Genomic DNA, 23063 nt, shown 5'->3' on the forward strand with positions numbered 1-23063 from the left:
CCCTCACCTGCATATATCTAAAGGCATTTCCCAGGGTTAACTCAAACTTCTCCTCCAGTGCCCCTAGGCTCGCAAACGTTCCGTCAATGAACAGATCCCCCATTCTTCTGATCCCCGCCCGATGCCAGCTCTGGAACCCCCCTGTCCATCTTCCCCGGGACAAACCGATGGTTACCCCTGATCGGGGACCACACCGATGCTCCCATTGCACCCCTGTACCGTCTCCACTGGCCCCAGATCCTTAGCGTTGCCGCCACCACCGGGCTTGTGGTATACTTTGTCGGCGAGAGCGGCAGCGGTGCCGTCACCAACGCCCCCAGACTCGTTCCTTTGCAGGGCGCCATCTCCATCCTCTTCCATGCCGCCCCCTCTCCCTCCATAACCCACTTGCGGATCGTCGACACATTTGCTGCCCAGTAGTAGCTCCCCAGGTTTGGCAGCGCCAACCCTCCTCGGTCCCTACTGCGTTCCATGAACCCTCTCCTTACCCTCGGGGTCTTATTCGCCCACACAAACCCCATAATACTCCTGCCTACTCTCTTAAAAAAGGCCTTAGTGATCACGATGGGAAGTCACTGAAACACAAACAAAAACCTCGTAAGGACCACCATTTTGACCGAATGCACTCTACCCGCCAGCGAGAGCGGTAGCATGTCCCATCTTTTGAAATCCTCCTCCATTTGCTCCACCAACCTCGTCAGATTCAGTTTATGTAGGGCCCCTCAACTCCTGGCTATCTGGATCCCCAGATACCGAAAGCTCCCCTCCGCCCTCCTCAGCGGTAGGTCCCCTATCCTTCTTTCTTGGTTTGCTACCCTTCTTAAACAGAGGAACAACATTGGCTATTCTCCAGTCCTCCGGGACATCACCTGAAGACAGTGAGGATCCAAAGATTTCTGTCAAGGCCTCAGCAATTTCCTCTCCAGCCTCCTTCAGTATTCTGGGGTAGATCCCATCAGGCCCTGGGGACTTATCTACCTTAATATTTTTTAAGACTCCCAACACCTCGTCTTTTTTTGGTGTACCACAAGGATCTGTTTCGGGGCCACTGCTTTTTGTCATTTTTATAAATGACCTTGAGGAGGGCGTAGAAGAATGGGTGAGTAAATTTGCAGATGACACTAAAGTCGGTGGAGTTGTGGACAGTGAGGAAGGATGTTACAAGTTACAGAGGGACATAGATAAGCTGCAGCGCTGGGCTGAGAGGTGGCAAATGGAGTTTTATGCAGAAAAGTGTGAGGTGATTCATTTTGGAAGGAATAACAGGAAGACAGAGTACTGGGCTAATGGTAAGATTCTTGGCAGTGTGGATGAGCAGAGAGATCTCGGTGTCCATGTACATAGATCCCTGAAAGTTGCCACCCAGGCTGAGAGGGTTGTTAAGAAGGCGTACTGTGTGTTAGCTTTTATTGGTAGAGGGATTGAGTTTCAGAGCCATGAGGTCATGTTGCAGCTGTACAAAACTCTGGTGCGGCCGCATTTGGAGTATTGCGTGCAATTCTGGTCGCCGCATTATAGGAAGGATGTGGAAGCATTGGAGAGGGTGCAGAGGAGATTTACCAGAATGTTGCCTGGTATGGAGGGAAGATCTTATGAGGAAAAGCTGAGGGACTTGAGGCTGTTTTCGTCAGAGAGAAGAAGGTTGAGAGGTGACTTAATTGAGGCATACAAGATGATCAGAGGATTGGATTGGGTGGACAGTGAGAGCCTTTTTGCTCAGATGGTGATGTCTAGCACAAGGGGACATATCTTTAAATTGAGGGGAGATAGATCTCAGACTGTTGTCAGAGGTAGGTTCTTTACTCAGAGAGTAGTAAGGGCGTGGAATGCCCTGCCTGCAACAGTAGTGTACTCGCCAACACTAAGGTAATTCAAATGGCCATTGGATAGACATATGGACGATAAGGGAATAGCGTAGATGGGCTTTAGAGTGGTTTCACAGGTCAGCGCAACATCGAGGGCCGAAGGACCTGTACTACGCTGTAATGTTCTATGTTCTATTTCCCTCTATTTTGCCTTACGTGTCTAATTTGACATTGAATTCACCGTTCAAATTCACACTTCTTGGTTCTGATGCTGCACTTAACAATTCTTTATTCTGATTTGTTAATGATCAGGTGCGGAGAGATTGAATGGCTCCCCTCTTTGAACACAACAGGTTTTTGGAAAAACTAAATGGATATAGAATCCCTACAGATCAGAAAGAGACCATTCGGCCCATCGAGTCTGCACCAACCCTTTGAAAGACTACCCTACCTAGGCCCAATCCCCTGACCTCAGCCTCACCCTAAGGGGTAATTTATCATGGCCAATCCACCTAACCTGCACATCTTTGGACTGTGGGAGGAAATCGGAGCACCCGGAGGAAACCCACGCAGACACGGGGAGAAAGTGCAAACTCCACACTGTGATCCTAAGGATCTGGAATGTCTTTTTTTTCATCAGTTGGGGATTTCCAGCTGGTAAATTCAAAAATCAACTTTTGATTTAAAGCATGGCGTCACGTCACATTGGTCAAGGAGCTTGCCCTGTTCACACACGTCTCAGGTGCCGTGTAGAGGTTGCTGCACCCTTTCTCTATTCTGCTGACACCAATTTGCTGTGCAAAACACCCATGCAAAGTCTATAGTCAGGTGCAACTCTAATCAACGTTCACTGCTCACAGCAAAATGTGGTCCAGTATTTCCATTTTGTATCCTACCATTTACTGGAGCAGCTGGTAATCCAGTATTACTGCATTCCCCCTCTCTGTCAGTACGATTTATATAGTTAAAAATTAAAACTATATTTTGTTAGCACTAATGATATCACATCTCATAATAGTAACACTTGTTAAATGATTCCTTTTGTGAGTTATTGTTGTGTTTGTGAGTTATCAATTACTAATTTGTTCTATGTTTCCATCACTTGAAGCCAGAAAATGTGCTGGTGGATCACAGCAAAGCCAAACCACTCATCAAGCTTGCTGATTTTGGGGATACCATGCAGCTAACCACAACATATTACACCCATCAGTTGCTGGGAAACCCTGAGTTTGCAGCTCCAGAAATTATTTTGGGAAATTCTGCCTGTCTTACATCAGATACATGGAGTGTTGGGGTACTTGCTTATGTCCTTCTCAGTGGCGTGTCTCCTTTTTTGGATGAGAGTGTAGAAGAAACCTGTTTGAACATTTGTCGATTGGACTTCAGCTTCCCTGACGACTACTTCAGAGGGGTCAGTCAAGCTGCCAAAGATTTTGTTTGTTTCTTACTCCAGGGAGATCCAAATAAACGTCCCTCAGCTGCAATGTGCCTTCAGGACCCTTGGCTGCAGCCAGGAGTCAACAGGGATACCGAAACTCTAAACACTACAAGACTGACTTCATTTATTGAACGACGCAAACACCAGAATGATGTTCGGCCAGTTGGTAGTATCAAGAACTTCTTACAAAGTAGACTCTTATCAAGAGTGTGACCCTAACATGGAGATTATTTTGCTCATTCTCTTTCACCTGCCAATAAGTTTGGAGACTGTGTCTTCAGCCAGTCAGTTGTTGACTTGAAATAAAACTGACAGCAAATCAGCTGCTTCAGACGTGTGTCATTGTATGGAATTGCATGCCAAGGAACCCTGCACAAACAGTACTTGGGATTCAGTGCCATCCATGCAATGCAAAGCTGGTGGGGAGGACTGCACTAGCTCGGCACAACCAGCTGGATTCTCACTATTTTGACAGTATTTCGATTCTGATCACAGGAAACCATTTTTCACACATTGCCTAGGAAAATTTAGAGAAGAATAATTGTTGTTATTGTATTTAATTAAACTCGCTGGACTCTGAAACATTTAATTATGTGATTTAAAAATTAGCCAACAAAGAACAAGGTTTTTTTTTATTCTTTCCTCCTTGACTGATTTTAATCAAGACAGCCACTGAATATGATCTCCAGTGAAACGTCTGATTTTTACTGGTCATAAAGCTTTCCAATTGCCTCACCAATGTATTTAAATTATAATCCCTTGCATTTAGCCAGATATGGCTCAGATTTTTACTGCTGCAGTTGAACCATGGACCTTTTGCGTATAATAGAAATCAATTGTGTTGCTCTGATTATATATAAGCCTTACTTGTATAAAGACCGTTATCTGCCTTCAGTCTGTATTTTTAACGCTGGTATGCCATTATGGTACCTTTTCCGCAAACACCCTCAGGTGGAAAGGTAAATGCTCTTTTATTTCTGCAGGGGGGTTTTGGAATTGCACCTGCCAATCTGATTGCAGAGCAGTTAAGGAGGAATATGTACTGTAAATGCACTCATTGTATTTTATGTTTTAATTCATATCATGTGCAATGTTGTGGCTTTAACATTTTATGCAACTCTATTTATGAAGACTTCTGTTGTACCTGTAATAAATATTAAAGAAAAGCACGTACTTTGTACTGCAAGCTACACGGTCGTTTGATTTCTTTATCGCATTGATCTTTTGAAAAAGTATTTGACTACTAGGACCTGCATCACAAACTAGTCATTGTGGAACATGCACAAACAATGAACCAAACCCAGTATTTTTCAGCTACGCAGTATGTTTATATCAAACAAAAACGTGTACTGTAGGGCCTCAAGAAATAAACGTATGAGAGAAGGAAAATGGGAACTCAAAACTGGATGTATTGTCAGGTCAACATCACATTATTATTTTTAATGTATTATATATATAGCCTTTTAGTCTCCTTTTTAAGTTGAACTCTGTTTTTGCATGTATATTCTTTTGTACAGCATCCATTAAGTGTTTCCCCAAATGTGCTGTAAATATATTTTTCTGCCATCTGTTAAAATTAAACTAATGCAACACAGATGTTTATTTTACTGCATCAGTTTCAGTTTGTCTATTCTTTGTTGTTCCAATAAAAAGAAGGCTATTTTTTGGAACCACTGATAAAATAATGATAAAAGCCATGCAGCATCATTTTTAAAATGACCCTCAGGAAAGGTAAACTTTGAGTTGTCGTGTCAACTCTAACAAGTGCTGAGTACTCATGGTCTTCTTTGTTACTAGTATTGAGACCATTCAATGAGCTGCCTTGCATCTTCCCTCCCTCTAGCCCACTGAACCAGACTTCCTGCAAGGTTCCTCCCACTCCTAGCCCTGACCTCATCTTTAACTTCTCTCCTATCTTCCCACCTTTCCTTTTCAAGCTCATTTATCTACGAGACCCGACCCCGCTCACTTTTCCCACCAAACTGCTGACCATCAACTTCCTTCCCTGCTCTCATGTTAGCTGATATTTTTAATGGTTCCTTCTCCCCTCAGACTCTCAGAATGGGTGATTAACATAGAACATAGAAAATACAGCACAGAACAGGCCCTTCGGCCCACGATGTTGTGCCGAACCTTTGTCCTAGATTAATCATAGATTATCATTGAATTTACAGTGCAGAAGGAGGCCATTCGGCCCTTTGAGCCTGCACCGGCTCTTGGAAAGAGCACCATACCCAAACTCAACACCTCCACCCAACACCAAGGGCAATTTGGACATTAAGGGCAATTTATCATTGGCCAATTCACCTAACCCGCACATCTTTGGACTGTGGGAGGAAACCGGAGCACCCGGAGGAAACCCACGCAGACACGGGGAGGACGTGCAGACTCCGCACAGACAATGACCCAAGCCGGAATCGAACCTGGGACCATGGAGCTGTGAAGCAATTGTGCTATCCACAATGCTACCGTGCTGCCCTTAAGAACAAATAAATCTACAGTATATCATTTTACCGTCATCCATGTACCTATCCAATAGCTGCTTGAAGGTCCCTAATGTTTCCGACTCAACTACTTCCACAGGCAGTGCACTCCATGCCCCCACTACTCTCTGGGTAAAGAACCTACCTCTGATATCCCTCCTATATCTTCCACCTTTCACCTTAAATTTATGTCCCCTTGTAATGGTTTGTTCCACCCGGGGAAAAAGTCTCTGACTGTCTACTCTATCTATTCCCCTGATCATCTTATAAACCTCTATCAAGTCGCCCCTCATCCTTCTCCGCTCTAATGAGAAAAGGCCTAGCACCCTCAACCTTTCCTCGTAAGACCTACTCTCCATTCCAGGCAACATCCTGGTAAATCTTCTTTGCACCTTTTCCAGAGCTTCCACATCCTTCCTAAAATGAGGCGACCAGAACTGTACACAGTACTCCAAATGTGGCCTTACCAAAGTTTTGTACAGCTGCATCATCACCTCACGGCTCTTAAATTCAATCCCTCTGTTAATGAACGCGAGCACACCATAGGCCTTCTTCACAGCTCTATCCACTTGAGTGGCAACTTTCAAAGATGTATGAACATAGACCCCAAGATCTCTCTGCTCCTCCACATTGGCAAGAACTCTACCGTTAACCCTATATTCCGCATTCATATTTGTCCTTCCAAAATGGACAACCTCACACTTTTCAGGGTTAAACTCCATCTGCCACTTCTCAGCCCAGCTCTGCATCCTATCTATGTCTCTTTGCAGCCGACAACAGCCCTCCTTACTATCCACAACTCCACCAATCTTCGTATCGTCTGCAAATTTACTGACCCACCCTTCAACTCCCTCATCCAAGTCATTAATGAAAATCACAAACAGCAGAGGACCCAGATCTGATCCCTGCGGTACGCCACTGATAACTGGGATCCAGGCTGAATATTTGCCATCCACCACCACTCTCTGACTTCTATCGGTTAGCCAGTTCGTTATCCAACTAGCCAAATTTCCCACTATCCCATGCCTCCTTACTTTCTGCATAAGCCTACCATGGGGAACTTTATCAAATGCCTTACTAAAATCCATGTACACTACATCCACTGCTTTACCTTCATCCACATGCTTGGTCACCTCCTCAAAGAATTCAATAAGATTTGTAAGGCAAGACCTACCCCTCACAAATCCGTGCTGACTATCCCTAATCAAGCAGTGTCTTTCCAGATGCTCAGAAATCCTATCCTTCAGTACCCTTTCCATTACTTTGCCTACCACCGAAGTAAGACTAACTGGCCTGTAATTCCCAGGGTTATCCCTAGTTCCTTTTTTGAACAGGGGCACGACATTCGCCACTCTCCAATCCCCTGGTACCACCCCTGTTGACAGTGAGGACGAAAAGATCATTGCCAACGGCTCTGCAATTTCATCTCTTGCTTCCCATAGAATCCTTGGATATATCCCGTCAGGCCCGGGGGACTTGTCTATCCTCAAGTTTTTCAAAATGCCCAACACATCTTCCTTCCTGACAAGTATTTCCTCGAGCTTACCAATCTGTTTCACACTGTCCTCTCCAACAATATCACCCCTCTCATTTGTAAATACAGAAGAAAAATACTCATTCAAGACCTCTCCTATCTCTTCAGACTCAATACACAATCTCCCGCTACTGTCCTTGATCGGACCTACCCTCGCTCTAGTCATTCTCATATTTCTCACATATGTGTAAAAGGCCTTGGGGTTTTCCTTGATCCTACCCGCCAAAGATTGTTCATGCCCTCTCTTAGCTCTCCTAATCCCTTTCTTCAGTTCCCTCCTGGCTATCTTGTATCCCTCCAATGCCCTGTCTGAACCTTGTTTCCTCAGCCTTACATAAGTCACCTTTTTCCTCTTAACAAGACATTCAACCTCTCTTGGCAACCATGGTTCCCTCACTTGACCATCTCTTCCCTGCCTGACAGGGACATACATATCAAGGACACGTAGCACCTGTTCCTTGAACAAGTTCCACATTTCACTTGTGTCCTTCCCTGCCAGCCTATGTTCCCAACTTATGCACTTCAATTCTTGTCTGACAACATCGTATTTACCCTTCCCCCAATTGTAAACCTTGCCCTGTTGCACATACCTATCCCTCTCCATTACTAAAGTGAAAGTCACAGAATTGTGGTCACTATCTCCAAAATGCTCCCCCACTAACAAATCTATCACTTGCCCTGGTTCATTACCCAGTACTAAATCCAATATTGCCCCTCCTCTGGTCGGACAATCTACATACTGTGTTAGAAAAGCTTCCTGGACACACTGCACAAGCACCACCCCATCCAAACTATTTGATCTAAAGAGTTTCCACTCAATATTTGGGAAGTTAAAGTCGCCCATGACTACTACCCTATGACTTCTGCACCTTTCCAAAATCTGTTTCCCAATCTGTTCCTCCACATCTCTGTTACTATTGGGGGGCCTATAGAAAACTCCTAACAAGGTGACTGCTCCTTTCCTATTTCTGACTTCAACCCATACTACCTCAATAGGGTGATACTCCTCGAACTGCCTTTCTGCAGCTGTTATACTATCTCTCATTAATAATGCCACCCCCCCACCTCTTTTACCACCCTCCCTAATCTTATTGAAACAGCTATAACCAGGGACCTCCAACAACCATTTCTGCCCCTCTTCTATCCAAGTTTCCGTGATGGCCACCACATCGTAGTCCCAAGTACCGATCCATGCCTTAAGTTCACCCACCTTATTCCTGATGCTTCTTGCGTTGAAGTATACACACTTCAACCCATCTCCGTGCCTGCAAATACTCTCCTTTGTCAGTGTTCCCTTCCCCACTGCCTCATTACATGCTTTGGTGTCCTGAATATCGGCTACCTTAGTGCTGGACTACAAATCCGGTTCCCATTCCCCTGCCAAATTAGTTTAAACCCTCCCGAAGAGTACTAGCAAACCTCCCTCCCAGGATATTGGTGCCCCTCTGGTTCAGATGCAACCCGTCCTGCTTGTACAGGTCCCACCTTCCCCAGAATGGGCTCCAATTATCCAAATACCTGAAGCCCTCCCTCCTACACCATTCCTGCAGCCACGTGTTCAACTGCACTCTCTCCCTATTCCTAGCCTCGCTATCACGTGGCACCGGCAACAAACCAGAGATGACAACTCTGTCTGTCCTGGCTTTCAACTTCCAGCCTAACTCCCTAAACTTGTTTATTACCTCCACACCCCTTTTCCCACCTATGTCGTTGGTACCAATGTGCACCACGACTTCTGGCTGCTCACCCTCCCCCTTAAGGATCCTGAAGACACGATCCGAGACATCCCTGGCCCTGGCACCCGGGAGGCAACATACCTTCCGGGAGTCTCGCTCGCGACCACAGAATCTCCTATCTATTCCCCTAACCATTGAATCTCCTACAACTATTGCTTTTCTATTCTCCCCCCTTCCCTTCTGAGCCCCAGAGCCAGACTCCGTGCCAGAGACCTGACCGCTAGGGCCTTCCCCCGGTAGGTCATCCCCCCCAACAGCATCCAAAACGGTATACTTGTTTTGAAGGGGAACGGCCACGAGGGATCCCTGCACTGTCTGCCTGTTTGTTTTTTTCCCCCTGACTGTAACCCAGCTATTCTTGTCCTGTACCTTGGGTGTGGTTACCTCCCTGTAACTCTTCTCAATCACCCCCTCTGCCTCCCAGATGATCCGAAGTTTATCCAGCTTCAGCTCCAGTTCCCTAACACGGTCTTTGAGGAGCTGAAGTTGGGTGCACTTCCCGCAGGTATAATCAGTGGGGACACCGGTGGTATCCCTCACCACCCACATCCTACAGGAGGAGCATGTAACTGGCCTAGCCTCCATCCCCTCTTACCTTACAGAATATAGCTGCTGTGTGGACTAACTAGATCTCCGCCCTCCGACTCTGCTCCCAGTCAGCTACACTTCCTGTAAACTCCTGGCTCTCTTCGCACTCTTTGCGGAAATGTCGGAAACAAAATGAAAGGAGCACCTTACTCCCTCCTCACCTAACTCCCTCGGTCACCAAACTCTCACTATCGCACTCAAAAAGCACCAAATTCAGCACTCCCTCGGTCACCAAACTCTCACTATCGCACTCAAAAAGCACCAAATTCAGCACTCAGTGCTGTGTTTAATTGTGTTTTTTGATTGTGTTTAACAAATTTATTAGAGTTCTTTGAAAATGCAACAAGCTGGATGGATGAAGAGAGAACCATATATGTAGCCAGATGGATAAAGAGGGAACCATAGATGTGGTGTATCTGTATTTTTAAAAGGCATTCAATAAGCTTGGACGTAAGGTTAATTGAATAGATAAGATCCCATGATGTTGGGGTAACAGCTTGGACAGAGAATTGGCTACCTAACAGAATTGGAATAGATGGATAGTTTTTAGTTTGGCCAACTGTAACTGGTGGAGTGCCACAGGGATCAATACTGGGGCCTGGGTCTCAAGTATTTATATTAATGACTTGGATGAAGGGAACAAGTGTATTGTAGCCACATTTACTGATGATGCAGAGGTAGGGAGGAAATCAAGTTGTGAGGAGGATGCAAACCATCTACAAATGGGTAAATGGATTAAGTGGGTGGACATAAATTTGGCAGATGCATTCATGTAAAAATGTGAGGTTGAGCACTTTGGTGGGAAGAATAGAAAAGCAGAACATTTTTTAAACAGAGAGAGGCCACCAAATCCTGTAGTACAGAGGGAATCTGGGTGTCTTTGTGCATGAATGGCAAAGTTAGCATGTAGGCTCAGCAGGTAATTAGGAAGGAATGGAATGTTGGCTTTAATTGCTGGGGGATAGTGTATAAAAGTAGGGAATCAGAGGAAACCTTATTGAGACATAGGATTCTTTTTTTAAAATAAATTTAGAGTACCCAATTCATTTTTTCCAATTAAGGGGCAATTTAGCGTGGCCAATCCACCTTCCCTGCACATCTTTGGGTTGTGGGGGCGAAACCCACGCAAACACGGGGAGAATGGGCAAACTCCACACGGACAGTGACCCAGAGCCGGAATCGAACCTGGGGCCTCGCCGCCGTGAGGCTGCAGGGCTAACCCACTTTGCCACCGTGCTGCCCGAGACATAGGATTCTTAGGGGAGTTGACAGAGTAGGCATTGAAAGGATGTTTACTCCTGTGCGAGAGTCTTGAAGTACACTCAGAGTAAGGGGTTGTCCATTTAAGACAGATGAGGAGGAACTTCGTCTCTCAGAGGGTAGTGAGTTTGTGGAATTCGTTACTGTAGAGAGCTGTAAGGCTGGGTCATTAAGTATGTTCAAGACTAGGGCGACATGGTGGCACATTGGTTAGCGCTGCTGCCTCACTGCGTTGAGGACCCGGGTTTGATCCTGGCCCCGGGTCACTGGCTGTGTGGAGTTTGCACATTCTCCCGTGTCTGCTTGGGTTTCACCCCCACAACCCAAAGATGTGCATAGAACATACAGTGCAGAAGGAGGCCATTCGGCCCATCGTGTCTGCACTGACCCACTTAAGGCCTCACTTCCACCCTATCCCAATAACCCCTCCCAACCTTTTTGGTCACTAAGGGCAATTTATCATGGCCAATCCACCTACCCTGCACGGCTTTGGGCTGTGGGAGGAAACCGGAGCACCCGGAGGAAACCCACGTAGACACGGGGAGAACGCGCAGACTCCGCACAGTGACCCAGCGGGGAATCAAACCTAGGACCCTGGCGCTGTGAAGCCACAATGCTATCCACTTGTGCTGCCCTAAGGTGGGCTGGCCACACTAAATTGCCCTTATGGGAAAAAAAACGTAATTGGGTACTCTAAATTAAATAAAAGTATGTTCAAGGCTGAGATAGTCAGATTTTTAATAAAATAAAGGAATCAACGGTTATGGAGATGAGGTGGGAAAAGAAGAGTTGAGGATTACTATATCAGATCTGTCACGATCTCAGTGAATGGTGGCACAGATTTGATGGGCCGAATGGCCTACTTCTGCTTACACTTATGGTCTTTTTTTAAAAAGTATTTTTATTAGGGTATTTGCAATTTTTATAATAATACCAATAACCGACATAAACATGGAACAATAAACATTTCCACCCCCGTTACAATCTTCACACACCCCAACCATAAAACAACAGTCTGCCCTCCACCCCCCCCCCCCCCCCCCCCCCCCCCCCCCCCCCCCCCCCCCGCCTTTGGAATTCTGCTTCTGCTGACATTTTAATTTTCCCTGAGAAAGTCGACGAACGGCTGCCACCTCCAGGTGAACCCGACCATTGACCCTCTTAAGGCAAACTATTTTCTCGAGACTGAGAAACCCAGCCATGTCTCTAACCCAGGTCTCTACAATCGGGGACTTCGAGTCCCTCCACATTAATAATATCCGTCTCCGGGCTACCAGAGAGGCAAAGGCCAAGATGTCGACCTCTTTCGCCCCCTGGACTCCCGGCTCTTCTGACACTCCAAAGATCGCCACTTCTGGACTCGGCACCAGCCGTGTTTTGAGTACCATGGACATCGTCTTAGTGAAACCCTGCCAAAACCCTCTAAGCTTCGGGCATGCCCAAAACATGTGGACATGATTTACTGGGCTTCCCACATACGTGTCCTCTACCCTGAAAAACTTGCTCATCCGGGCTACCGTCATGTGTGCCCGGTAGACTACCTTCAACTGTATCAGGCTAAGCCTGGCACATGATGAAGATGTGTTAACCCTGCTTAGGGCATCTGCCCACAGACCCACCTCTATCTCTCCCCCTAGCTCACCTTCCCACTTGCCCTTAAGCTCCTCCACTGGGGTTTACTCTGATTCCAAAAATAGATATCTGATACCTTCCCCTCTCCCCACCCATGTACAGGAGATCACTGTTCTGTATCCCCCATGGCGGCAGCAGCCGGAACCTGCCTTCTCAAGAAGTCTCAGATACCTAAACCCATTCCCTGCTGGCAATTCAAATTTATCCTCCAAGGCTTTCAAGCTGGGGAAGCTCCCATCTATAAATGGATCCCCCATCCTCCTAATTCCTGCCCTTTGTCATCTCTGGAATCCACCATCCAGCCTATCTGGTACAAACCAATGGTTATTATAAATCGGGGTCCAAACCGATGCTCCCTCCACTCTCATGTCCCCAGATTCTCAGAGCCGCCACCACCACCAGACTTGTGGAGTATCGGGCCGGCAAGAACGGAAGAGGTGCTGTTATCAGTGCTTGTAAACTTGTGTCTTTACATGACGCCGCCTCTATTCGTTCTCACACCGACCCCTCCCCCACTACCCACTTCCTAATCATGGCTATATTAGCCGCCCAGTAGTCATTGCAGAAGTTCAGCAGCGCCAACCACCCTCCCCCTGACTACGCTCCAGCAACACTTTCTTTACTCGCGGTGTTTTACCTGCCCACACAAAGCCTAAAATAACCTTATTCACCTGCTTGAGAAAGGCCTTAGGGATGAAGAAGGGGAGGCACTGAAAGACAAACAAATCTGGGGAGGACCGTCACTTTCACGGTCTGTACCCTCCCCGCCAGTGACAGCGGGAGCATGTCCAATCTCTTAAAGTCCTCTTTCATTTCTTCTACAAGCCGGAATAGGTTTAACTTGTGCAGTGCCTCCCATTCCCGAGCCACCTGGATTCCCAGATACCGAAAGCTCTTCCCTACCATTCTAAGTGGCAGCTCTCCCAGTCCCGTCTCTTCTCCCTCTCACCTGTATCGTGAACATCTCGCTTTTTCCCCATGTTCAATTTATACCCTGAAAAATTACCAAATTCCCCTAGGATCCGCAAAACTTCCCCCATGCCCTCCAACGGGTCTGAAATATACAAGAGCAGGTCATCTGCGTAAAGTGAGACCCGGTGCTCCATCCCCCCCCGAACTAGCCCTTTCCAGTTCCTGGAGGCTCTTAGCGCCATGACCATTGGCTCTATGGTCAGAGCAAACAATAGCGGGGAGAGGGGACACCCTTGTCTCGTCCCTCGGTGTAGTTTAAAATACCCCAACCTCAACCGGTTCATACGCACACTCACTACTGGTGCCTGATAGAGCAACCGCACCCAGTCAATGAAGCCCTCACCAAACCCAAACCTTCCCAGCACCTCCCACAGGTAATCCCACTCCACCTGATCAAAAGCCTTCTCCGCATCCATCGCTACCAACATCTCCATCTCCCCTCCTGAGGGCACCCTAATAACATTTATAAGTCTTTGAATATTGTCCATGAGTTTCCTGCTCTTGACAAATCCCGTCTGGTCTTCCCCTAACACCCCCAGGACACAATCCTCTATCCTTGTGGCCAATATCTTAGCCAGCAGTTTTCTGTCCACATTCAGTAGAGAAATTGGCCTGTATGACCCGCATTGCTCCGGATCCTTCTCCCGTTTCAGGATCAATGAAATCAAGGCCTGCGACATTGTTGGGAGGAGGACTCCCTTCTCTCTTTCATCATTAAATGTCCTCACTAGCAGTGGGCTCAATATCTCCGAAAACGTCTTATAAAATTCCACCGGGTAGCCGTGCGGCCTCGGGGCCTTGCCCGACTGCATGCCCTCCAGCCCGGTCCTCGTATGTGACACGCTGACGCGCTGGGTACAACATCCCGAACTTCACCCCGTTCTTAAAGAGGGCCGATTTTGTCCGATTAAACCCAGCTCGCCACTTGCCCAAATCCGCGCCCAGATCTTGATAAATACGCAGCTTGCAATTCTCCCACCTGCTGCTCCGTTCTTTCTTGGCCCACCGCAGAACGTGTTCCTTGTCCAGGAACCTGTACATACGTACCACCATCGCCCTCGGCGGCTCGTTCGCTCGGGCCTTCTTCGCGAGGGCTCTGTGCCCTCTATCCACTTCCAGGGGCCAAGGGAACGCCTCAGCCCCCATCAACTTCTCCAGCATGTTCGTCACATAGGCCCTCGCATCTGATCCCTCACTGCCCTCAGGGAGGCCGACGATTCTCAGGTTCTGCCTCCTGGACCTGTTCTCCAAGTCCTCCAGCTTCTCCTGCATTCTTTTCTGGTGGTCATTCAATATCTCCAGCACGGTTATGTATTCCTCGAGCTCGGACACCTTTTTCTCCACCTGGATCGCACGTCCGTGTATTTCTTGATTCTGCACCACCTGATCAATCGAAGCCTTGATCGGGTCCGGCATGTCCTTCTTAAGCTTGGCGAAGCAATCTTCAAAAAACGTAACCAGCTGCTCCGTCGACCACTGTGCCGTCTCCCCATGGCCCTGCTCCTCCGCCATGCTTTCCCGCGTTACTGGCTCTGCTCGCGTCTTTCTTGTGAAAAATGAAAATCTCTTATTGTCACGAGTAGGCTTCAATGAAGTTACTGTGAAAAGCCCCTAGTCGCCACATTTCGGGGAGGCTGGTACGGGAACGGTAGAACTTTGTCTTCTTACACGGCCACTTCTGGTCCAATGCTCCATACACTGGAGGGGGAGTTCTCCTCACCGCCTCACTCTCCACCGATTCATCCAATAAAATCCAAAAAGAAACAGGAGAAAAAGGTCCAAATGTCCGGCACAGGCGGGAGCTATCAAATGTGCGACCTACTCCATGGCCGCCACCGGAGGTCCTACACTTATGGTCTTATGGAAGTCTTGCTACATTGTAGAAGGAATTGGTGAGACCCTACCTATAATACTGTATACAGTTTACCTCATTTAATGAGGACAGGTTTGCATTGGAGGCAATTCAAAGAAGGTTTACTGGGTTGATTCCTGTGATAAAGGGTTGTCTTTTGAGGAAAGATTGAGTAGTTTGTGCCTAAACTAATAGGAGTTTAAAAGGATGCCAGGTGATCTTATTGAAATACGTATGGTTCAGAGGGAACTTGACTGGATGGATGCAAAGAGGATGTTTCCCCTCATGGGAGACTAGAACTAGGAGGCACAGTTTCAAAATAAGCGGTCTCTCATTTAAGACTCAGAGGAAGAGAAATTTCTCCCATCAGAGGAAAATTCGCTACCTGCAGAGCGATAGAGGCTGGGTCATTGAATGCTGAGTTAAATATATTTTTGATCGAGAAGGGAGTTAAGTGTGGATTTAGGGAAGAACGTGCAGCGAAGGTCACCAAGCAAATCAGCCATGATCTTATTGAATCTCAAACAGGCTCAAGCTGCCAAATGGCCTACTTTTTTTTCTATTTCTCTGTCTCATGTTCTTACACCACTCCCTCAAATCTGCCATCATCATCACCTCTTCAAATAATATCCTTGATTACTCAATCCTTGCAAACTACTAGCCCATTGCCAACCTCCTTTCTTCAAAGTCCTTGAAAGTACTGTTGCTTCAAATCCATGCCCATCATTCCCAGAACTCTATTTTTGAATCCCTTCAATTAGATTTCTGCCCCCAGCCATGGTATCAAAATAACTATTCAAGTTACAAATTGCTGTCTGACTATGATAACGGTAAACGATCTTTCAACACCCTTATCTGCCTGTTTTCAGACTTTGACAATGTTAATCACACTATCTTCCTCCAATGCCTTTCCACCATTGCCAAGATGAATGGGATTGCAATTGCATGATTCCATTTCAATCCAGTCGTAACCAGAGAATTACCTGCAATGGGCAGCACGGTAGCACAAGTGGATAGCACTGTGGCTTCACAGTGCCAGGTTAGATGTTTCAGGCGGGATAGAGGGGATGTAAAAGGGGTGGCGGAGTTGCGCTACTGGTTAGGGAGGATATCACAGCTGTACTACGGGAGGACACCTCAGAGGGCAGTGAGGCTACATGGGTAGAGATCAGGAATAAGGAAGGTGCAGTCACAATGTTGGGGGTTTACTACAGGCCACCCAACAGCCAGCGGGAGATAGAGGAGCAGATAGGTAGACAGATTTTGGAAAAGAGTAAAAACAACAGGGTTGTGGTGATGGGAGACTTCAACTTCCCCAATATTGACTGGGACTCACTTAGTGCCAGGGGCTTAGACGGGGCGGAATTTGTAAGGAGCATCCAGGAGGGCTTCTTAAAACAATATGTAGACAGTCCAACTAGGGAAGGGGCGGTACTGGACCTGGTATTGGGGAATGAGCCCGGCTAGGTGGTAGAAGTTTCAGTTGGGGAACATTTTGGGAACAGTGACCACAATTCAGTAAGTTTTAAAGTGCTGGTGGACAAGGATAAGAGTGGTCCTAGGATGAATGTGCTACATTGGGGGAAGGCTAATTATAACAAAATTAGGTGGGAACTGAAGAACATAGATTGTGGGCGGATGTTTGAGGGCAAATCAACATCTGACATGTGGGAGGCTTTCAAGTGTCAGTTGAAAGGAATTCAAGACCGGCATGTTCCTGTGAGGAAGAAGGACAAATATGGCAATTTTCGGGAACCTTGGATAACGAGAGATATTGTAGGCCTCGTCAAAAAGTAAAAGGAGGCATTTGTCAGGGCTAAAAGGCTGGGAACAGACGAAGCCTGTGTGGAATATAAGGAAAGTAGGAAGGAACTTAAGCAAGGAGTCAGGAGGGCTAGAAGGGGTCATGAAAAGTAATTGGCAAATAGGGTTAAGGAAAATCCAAAGGCTTTTTACACGTACATAAAAAGCAAGAGGGTAGCCAGGGAAAGGGTTGGCCCACTGAAGGATAGGCAAGGGAATCTATGTGTGGAGCCAGAGGAAATGGGCGAGGTACTAAATGAATACTTTGCATCAGTATTCACCAAAGAGAAGGAATAGGTAGATGTTGAGTCTGGAGAAGGGTGTGTAGATAGCCTGGGTCACATTGAGATCCAAAAAGACGAGGTGTTGGGCGTCTTAAAAAATATTACGGTAGATAAGTCCCCAGGGCCTGATGGGATCTACCCCAGAATACTGAAGGAGGCTGGAGAGGAAATTGCTGACGCCTTGACAGAAATCTTTGGAGCCTCACTGTCTTCAGGTGATGTCCCGGTGGACTGGAGAATAGCCAATGTTGTTCCTCTGTTTAAGAAGGGTAGCAAGGTTAATCCAGGGAACTACAGGCCGGTGAGCCTTACTTCAGTGGTAGGGAAATTAATGGAGAGAATTCTTCGAGACAGGATCTACTCCCATTTGGAAGCAAATGGACATATTAGTGACAGGCAGCATGGTTTTGTGAAGGGGAGGTCGTGCCTCACTAACTTGATAGAGTTTTTCGAGGAGGTCACAAAGATGATTGATGCAGGTAGGGCGGTGGATGTTGTCTATATGGACTTCAGTAAGGCCTTTGACAAGGTCCCTCATGGTAGACTAGTACAAAAGATGAAGTCTCAGGGGATCAGGGGTGAGCTGGCAAGGTGGATACAGAACTGGTTAGGTCATAGAAGGCAGAGATTAGCAATGGAAGGATGCTTTTCTAATTGGAGGGCTGTGACCAGTGGTGTTCCGCAGGGATCAGTGCTGGGACCTTGCTGTTTGTAGTATACATAAATGATTTGGAGGAAAATGTAACTGGTCTGATTAGTAAGTTTGCAGATGACACAAAGGTTGATGGAATTACGGATAGCGATGAGGACTGTCAGAGGATACAGCAGGATTTAGATTGTTTGGAGACTTGGGCGGAGAGATGGCAGATGGAGTTTAATACGGAAAAATGTGAGGTAATGCATTTTGGAAGGTCTAATGCAGGTAGGGAATATACAGTGAATGGTAGAACCCTCAAGAGTATTGAAAGTAAGAGAGATCTAGGTGTACAGGTCCACAGGTCACTGAAAGGGGCAACACAGGTGGAGAAGGTAGTCAAGAAGGCATACGGCATGCTTGCCTTCATTGGCCGGGGCATTGAGTATAAGAATTGGCAAGTCATGTTGCAGCTGTATAGAACCTTAGTTAGGCCACACTTGGAGTATAGTGTTCAATTCTGGTCGCCATACTACCAGAAGGATGTGGAGGCTTTAGAGAGGGTGCAGAAGAGATTTACCAGAATGTTGCCTGGTATGGAGGGCATTAGCTATGAGGAGCGGTTGAATAAACTCGGTTTGTTCTCACTGGAATGACGGAGGTTGAGGGGCGACCTGATAGAGGTCTACAACATTATGAGGGGCATAGACAGAGTGGATAGTCAGAGGCTTTTCCCCAGGGTAGAGGGGTCAATTACTCGGGGGCATAGGTTTAAGGTGAGAGGGGCAAGGTTTAGAGTAGATGTACGAGGCAAGTTTTTTACACAGGATAGTGGGTGCCTGGAACTCGCTACCAGAGGAGGTGGTGGAAGCAGGGACGATAGTGACATTTAAGGGGCATCTTGACAAATACATGAATAGGATGGGAATAGAGGGATACGGACCCAGGAAGTGTAGAAGATTGTAGTTTAGTCGGGCAGCATGGTCGGCACGGGCTTGGCGGGCTGAAGGGCCTGTTCCTGTGCTGTACATTTCTTTGTTCTTTGTTTGTCCCAGGTTCGATTCCCCACTGGGTCATTGTCTGTGCGGCGTTTGCACGTTCTCCCCGTGTCTGCGTGGGTTTCCTCCCACAGTCCAAAGACATGCAGGTTAGATGGATTGGCCATGCTAAATTGCCCTTAGTGACTAACGAGGTTAGGAGGGATTATTGGGTTATGGGGATAGGGTGGAAGTGAGGGCTTAAGTGGGTCGGTACAGATGCGATGGGCCGAATGGCCTCCTTCTGCACTGTATGTTCTATGTTAATCTTTCCATTCTCGGGGTGGCACGGTGGATTAGCCCTGCTGCCTCACGGCGCTGAGGTCCCAGGTTAAATCCCGGCTCTGGGTCACTGTCCATGTGGAGTTTGCACATTCTCCCCATGTTTGCGTGGGTTTTGCCCCCACAACCCAAAGATGCGCAGGATAGGTGGATTGGCCATGCTAAATTGCCCCTTAATTGGAAAAAAATGAATTGGGTACACTAAATAAAAAATTAAAAAATTCTTCCCATTCTCACACGGTTACCTCCAGTGTTTCCATAAGATTTGAACTTGGACCCCCCCCCCCCCCCCCCTCCCCCACCTACTTCTCATCTCCATGCTGTCCCTCAGAAACATGATGGACATAATCTAACCCCCGCATTAGCAGAGGGTGCAAATGCCATAATGGCCGCTATATCTCAAGCGGACAAAAGCAAGATATGTGCTGGCGCGATTTCAGCTTGTAATCTTCCCCGCAGTGATGTAATCAAGTTCACGCTGTAACATCCACTTGTGACGTTTCTTCTCTCTTCCCTTCCCCACTGGCGCCATGAATCACTACTGGATTTCAAAAGCTGAAACCAATGATGATGACCGTGCTGGGGGTGCGGACTTTTGTGTAGTCCCCATGGGTTGAGGGACATACCTAGACATTGATCCATATCGGCGGGGATGGGAGTGTTACCTTCCTTCATTGGGAGGGGGTTCCCCTTATCCATGGGGGTCTTTATGGGTGGGGTTTGGGTGGTATTCCCCTTATCCGCCAGGGGTCCCAATGTCTGTAAGGAGGAGGCCCACGTCTGTGGGGGTGGATGTCCCGACATCCATGGGAGAGGGTGGTCTTTAAATTTAACTTTGAGATCGAATCTCAGATTATCAATGTTGCCGGTCCAGCTGGCTGTGTGATCTTTGCCAGCATTCTGAAATTGCTCAGAGCTATTAAGTCCGGCAAGAGAAGGTGGCTGTGAAGCCAGCAAGTTTCGCACAGCTTTTCTCGCCTGATCCAGCACTCTGGTGCAATTTTGGAAAGATTGTACCCCATATAAATTCATCAGTTTCTACAGATATGCTAATGATATCCACTTCCACCTCTCTCCACCCTCTCTAAATTGCCAGACTGCTTGACCAACATTCAGCACTGGATGAACAGAAATTTTCTTCAACTATATGTTCGGAAAACTAAAGCCATTGCCTTCAGCTTGACTAGAAACGCTGTGTGGAATTATACGCCAGTGGGATTTAGGGTCCCGCCAAAGTCAATGAACATTTGAATGGCTCACCCCATCTTACAGCAGCACCCCCCCCCCCCCCGGCGACAAAGCCATAAAATTCCACCCTCTGTTCACTCGCTAGCAACTCAGTTCCTCTCCTGCCAACTGTCTTACGTTTATCTAGACAGTTTGTAAAAATGTGGGAGGTCTGTCGAGTGTATTGGAATATTCAAGAGGTGGCAAAAATATGGATGATGGTGTTAGCACGAAACTGAGGCAGGCCTAGAGCTGGGCGATGTGAGGGGTTAAATAGGCTCTCAGCAAAAGTGAGGATATGTAATCATAATCATAGGATATCTGTGCTGGCTCTTTGAATGAACAATGCACCCTGTATCATTCCCTATCTTCTCCCCATTGCCCTGCACATTTTTCCTTTTCAGATTATAATCCAATTCTCTCTTGAATGCCTTTAATGCACCTGCTTTCACCACACTGCCCGGCAGCACATTCCAGATAGATCATAAGGAACTCCCTGTCAGTTCTGAAGCTCACAACACTAAATTGGAATGAATCAATGGCACGAGAGGAATTGCTCATTCAGACAACCATGATGGGCTGAATGACTTCCTGTGCTGTAACTATTATAACCACATATCCATGAGTCGTGATAGGGAGATATTAGGAATGTGGGTACAGAAATAGGATCCAAGATGTCGCAAGTAATTTAGGGCTTAAACAGAGGAAAAAGACTGCTAGCAGCAGACTCGAAGGGATTCGCCCACAGCCTGAGTTATCTTGTCCCATTCAGACTTAACCTCATTAGTGGGAATACACAGGATGCCCCGGTTCAACCAGGATGATCCATTCAACTTTGTTTGACCAGCCAGCAGCCCATCACACAGTCTGATGACCTATTTGTCCATCAACAGAAGGATATTTGCATATAAACATCATAGCTCTGTTTTTTTGTATAAACTGGAGTGGACAATAGGTTCAAGTCAGGAAACCCGAGAGAACCTTTGTTTGAAGGGCTGGGCGGAGTTTAGAGAAAGAGAAAAAATGCTGTTCTGAACAGTTACAGGAAGAAGGCTGTGGAAATCAATCAGCGAGGTCGTGAAGGTTGCCACAGAGACAGATTTTGGAATAAGGTTCTGAACAAATGTCCCTCACAAAAGAAAAGTGCTTTGTAAATGCAAGTATTGCCTTTGTCAGATTGTGCAAATGGAATGAGAGCTGCATGTTCATGTACAGTGTTGTTTAATGGGGAACTAGGGTGTTCAGGTTAAGGAACTGCATGTGATCTGTTCGTGTTAGAGCTGAAGTAAAAGTTAAATATTGTTCTCTTTTGTTTTAATAAAGTTTGTTTAAAAAATAACCAAGCTCTATTTCTTATATTATCACTTCTGGAACGAATTTATCTTTCTGCATCGCATTAAAACTAAAAACTTATGGCATCTGGTCCCATTTCTTAAGCACTGTTGAAAGCTGACCAGGCTACTGCTGCGACTGCCTATTTTAATCTCTCGCGTTGCTCAACTTTATCCCTGCCTCAGTTTTTTTGCTGAAACCATTAACTATGGTTTTGTTACCTACAAGCTTGAATATTCCAACACAATCCAGACTGACCTCTCACGTACTACCTTTTGTAACTTTCAGGTTATCCAAATCTCTGTTGCCTTTGCTGAGCACGCACTGTCCTGTTCACCCAATTGCCTTTATGCTTGCTGATCAACTTTGGCTCCAAGTTATCTAGCACCTTATTTTCATCCTTGTTTTTGAATCTTTCCACTGGCCTCACCCCTTATTGCTTCGGTTACGACATTCTGGGCTAGTGCACGGTCACTTCCAGCCCCACAGGCCCCGCAGTCTCAACATAAGTGACTTCACCAATAATTTGTATGTTTTCCTGAGATCATTGACCTTTGACTTATAGGCACCAGATTTTTAAGTAAAACACAAAAGAACTGTTTATTTACAACAAGAGAAGAGTTAAACATGTAATGGTGATTATAGAACAACGGTCTGCTAATCTAATTGTTCCCCAAAGTCCATCCCACCCTCCACCCACACACACAGAAGACAGACACACAAAGGTAGGATCAAAATAACAGGGATCAAACTGGGTATGAAAGATTTGAGGATCTTCGCTGTTGAGGTCTTTGTAGCCATGATGTGGAGATGCCGGCGTTGGACTGGGGTGAGCACAGTAAGAAGTCTTACAACACCAGGTTAAAGTCCAACAGGTTTGTTTCGAATCACTAGCTTTCGGAGCACAGCTCCTTCCTCAGGTGAATGAAGGAAGGAAGGAGCCTGAGGAAGGAGCTGTGCTCGGAAAGCTAGAGTTTGAAACAAACCTGTTGGACTTTAACCTGGTGTTGTAAGACTTCTTACTGAGGTCTTTGTAGGCAGTGATCTCTTCTGAATGCAAGATGCTGAAAAACATCGGTTGGCTTGGATCTTTTAGTATCTGCCTTCAATTATAACTCTCAGGCTGTAAAACGCCCTCTGGGGAGTCACCTTCACTTTTAGCAA

At 46.6% G+C, this 23063-nt stretch overlaps 1 protein-coding gene across 5 annotated transcripts in view; it reads left to right on the forward strand.

Moving 5' to 3' along the window:
* The window catches only part of LOC140425346 (triple functional domain protein), an 801905-nt gene extending 797060 nt beyond the window's left edge, over positions 1–4845 (forward strand). For all 5 annotated transcript variants that reach the window (XM_072509510.1, XM_072509511.1, XM_072509512.1 and 2 more), the window contains one exon: positions 2914–4845. In XM_072509510.1, the coding sequence (XP_072365611.1) occupies positions 2914–3456 (543 nt within the window). In that variant the 3' untranslated portion in view covers positions 3457–4845. The remainder of the gene's footprint in view (positions 1–2913) is intronic.
* The last annotated feature ends 18218 nt before the right edge of the window (positions 4846–23063 follow it).

The sequence above is a fragment of the Scyliorhinus torazame genome, chromosome 6 (assembly GCF_047496885.1).
Source record: "Scyliorhinus torazame isolate Kashiwa2021f chromosome 6, sScyTor2.1, whole genome shotgun sequence".
NCBI classification, from domain to species: Eukaryota; Metazoa; Chordata; class Chondrichthyes; order Carcharhiniformes; family Scyliorhinidae; genus Scyliorhinus; species Scyliorhinus torazame.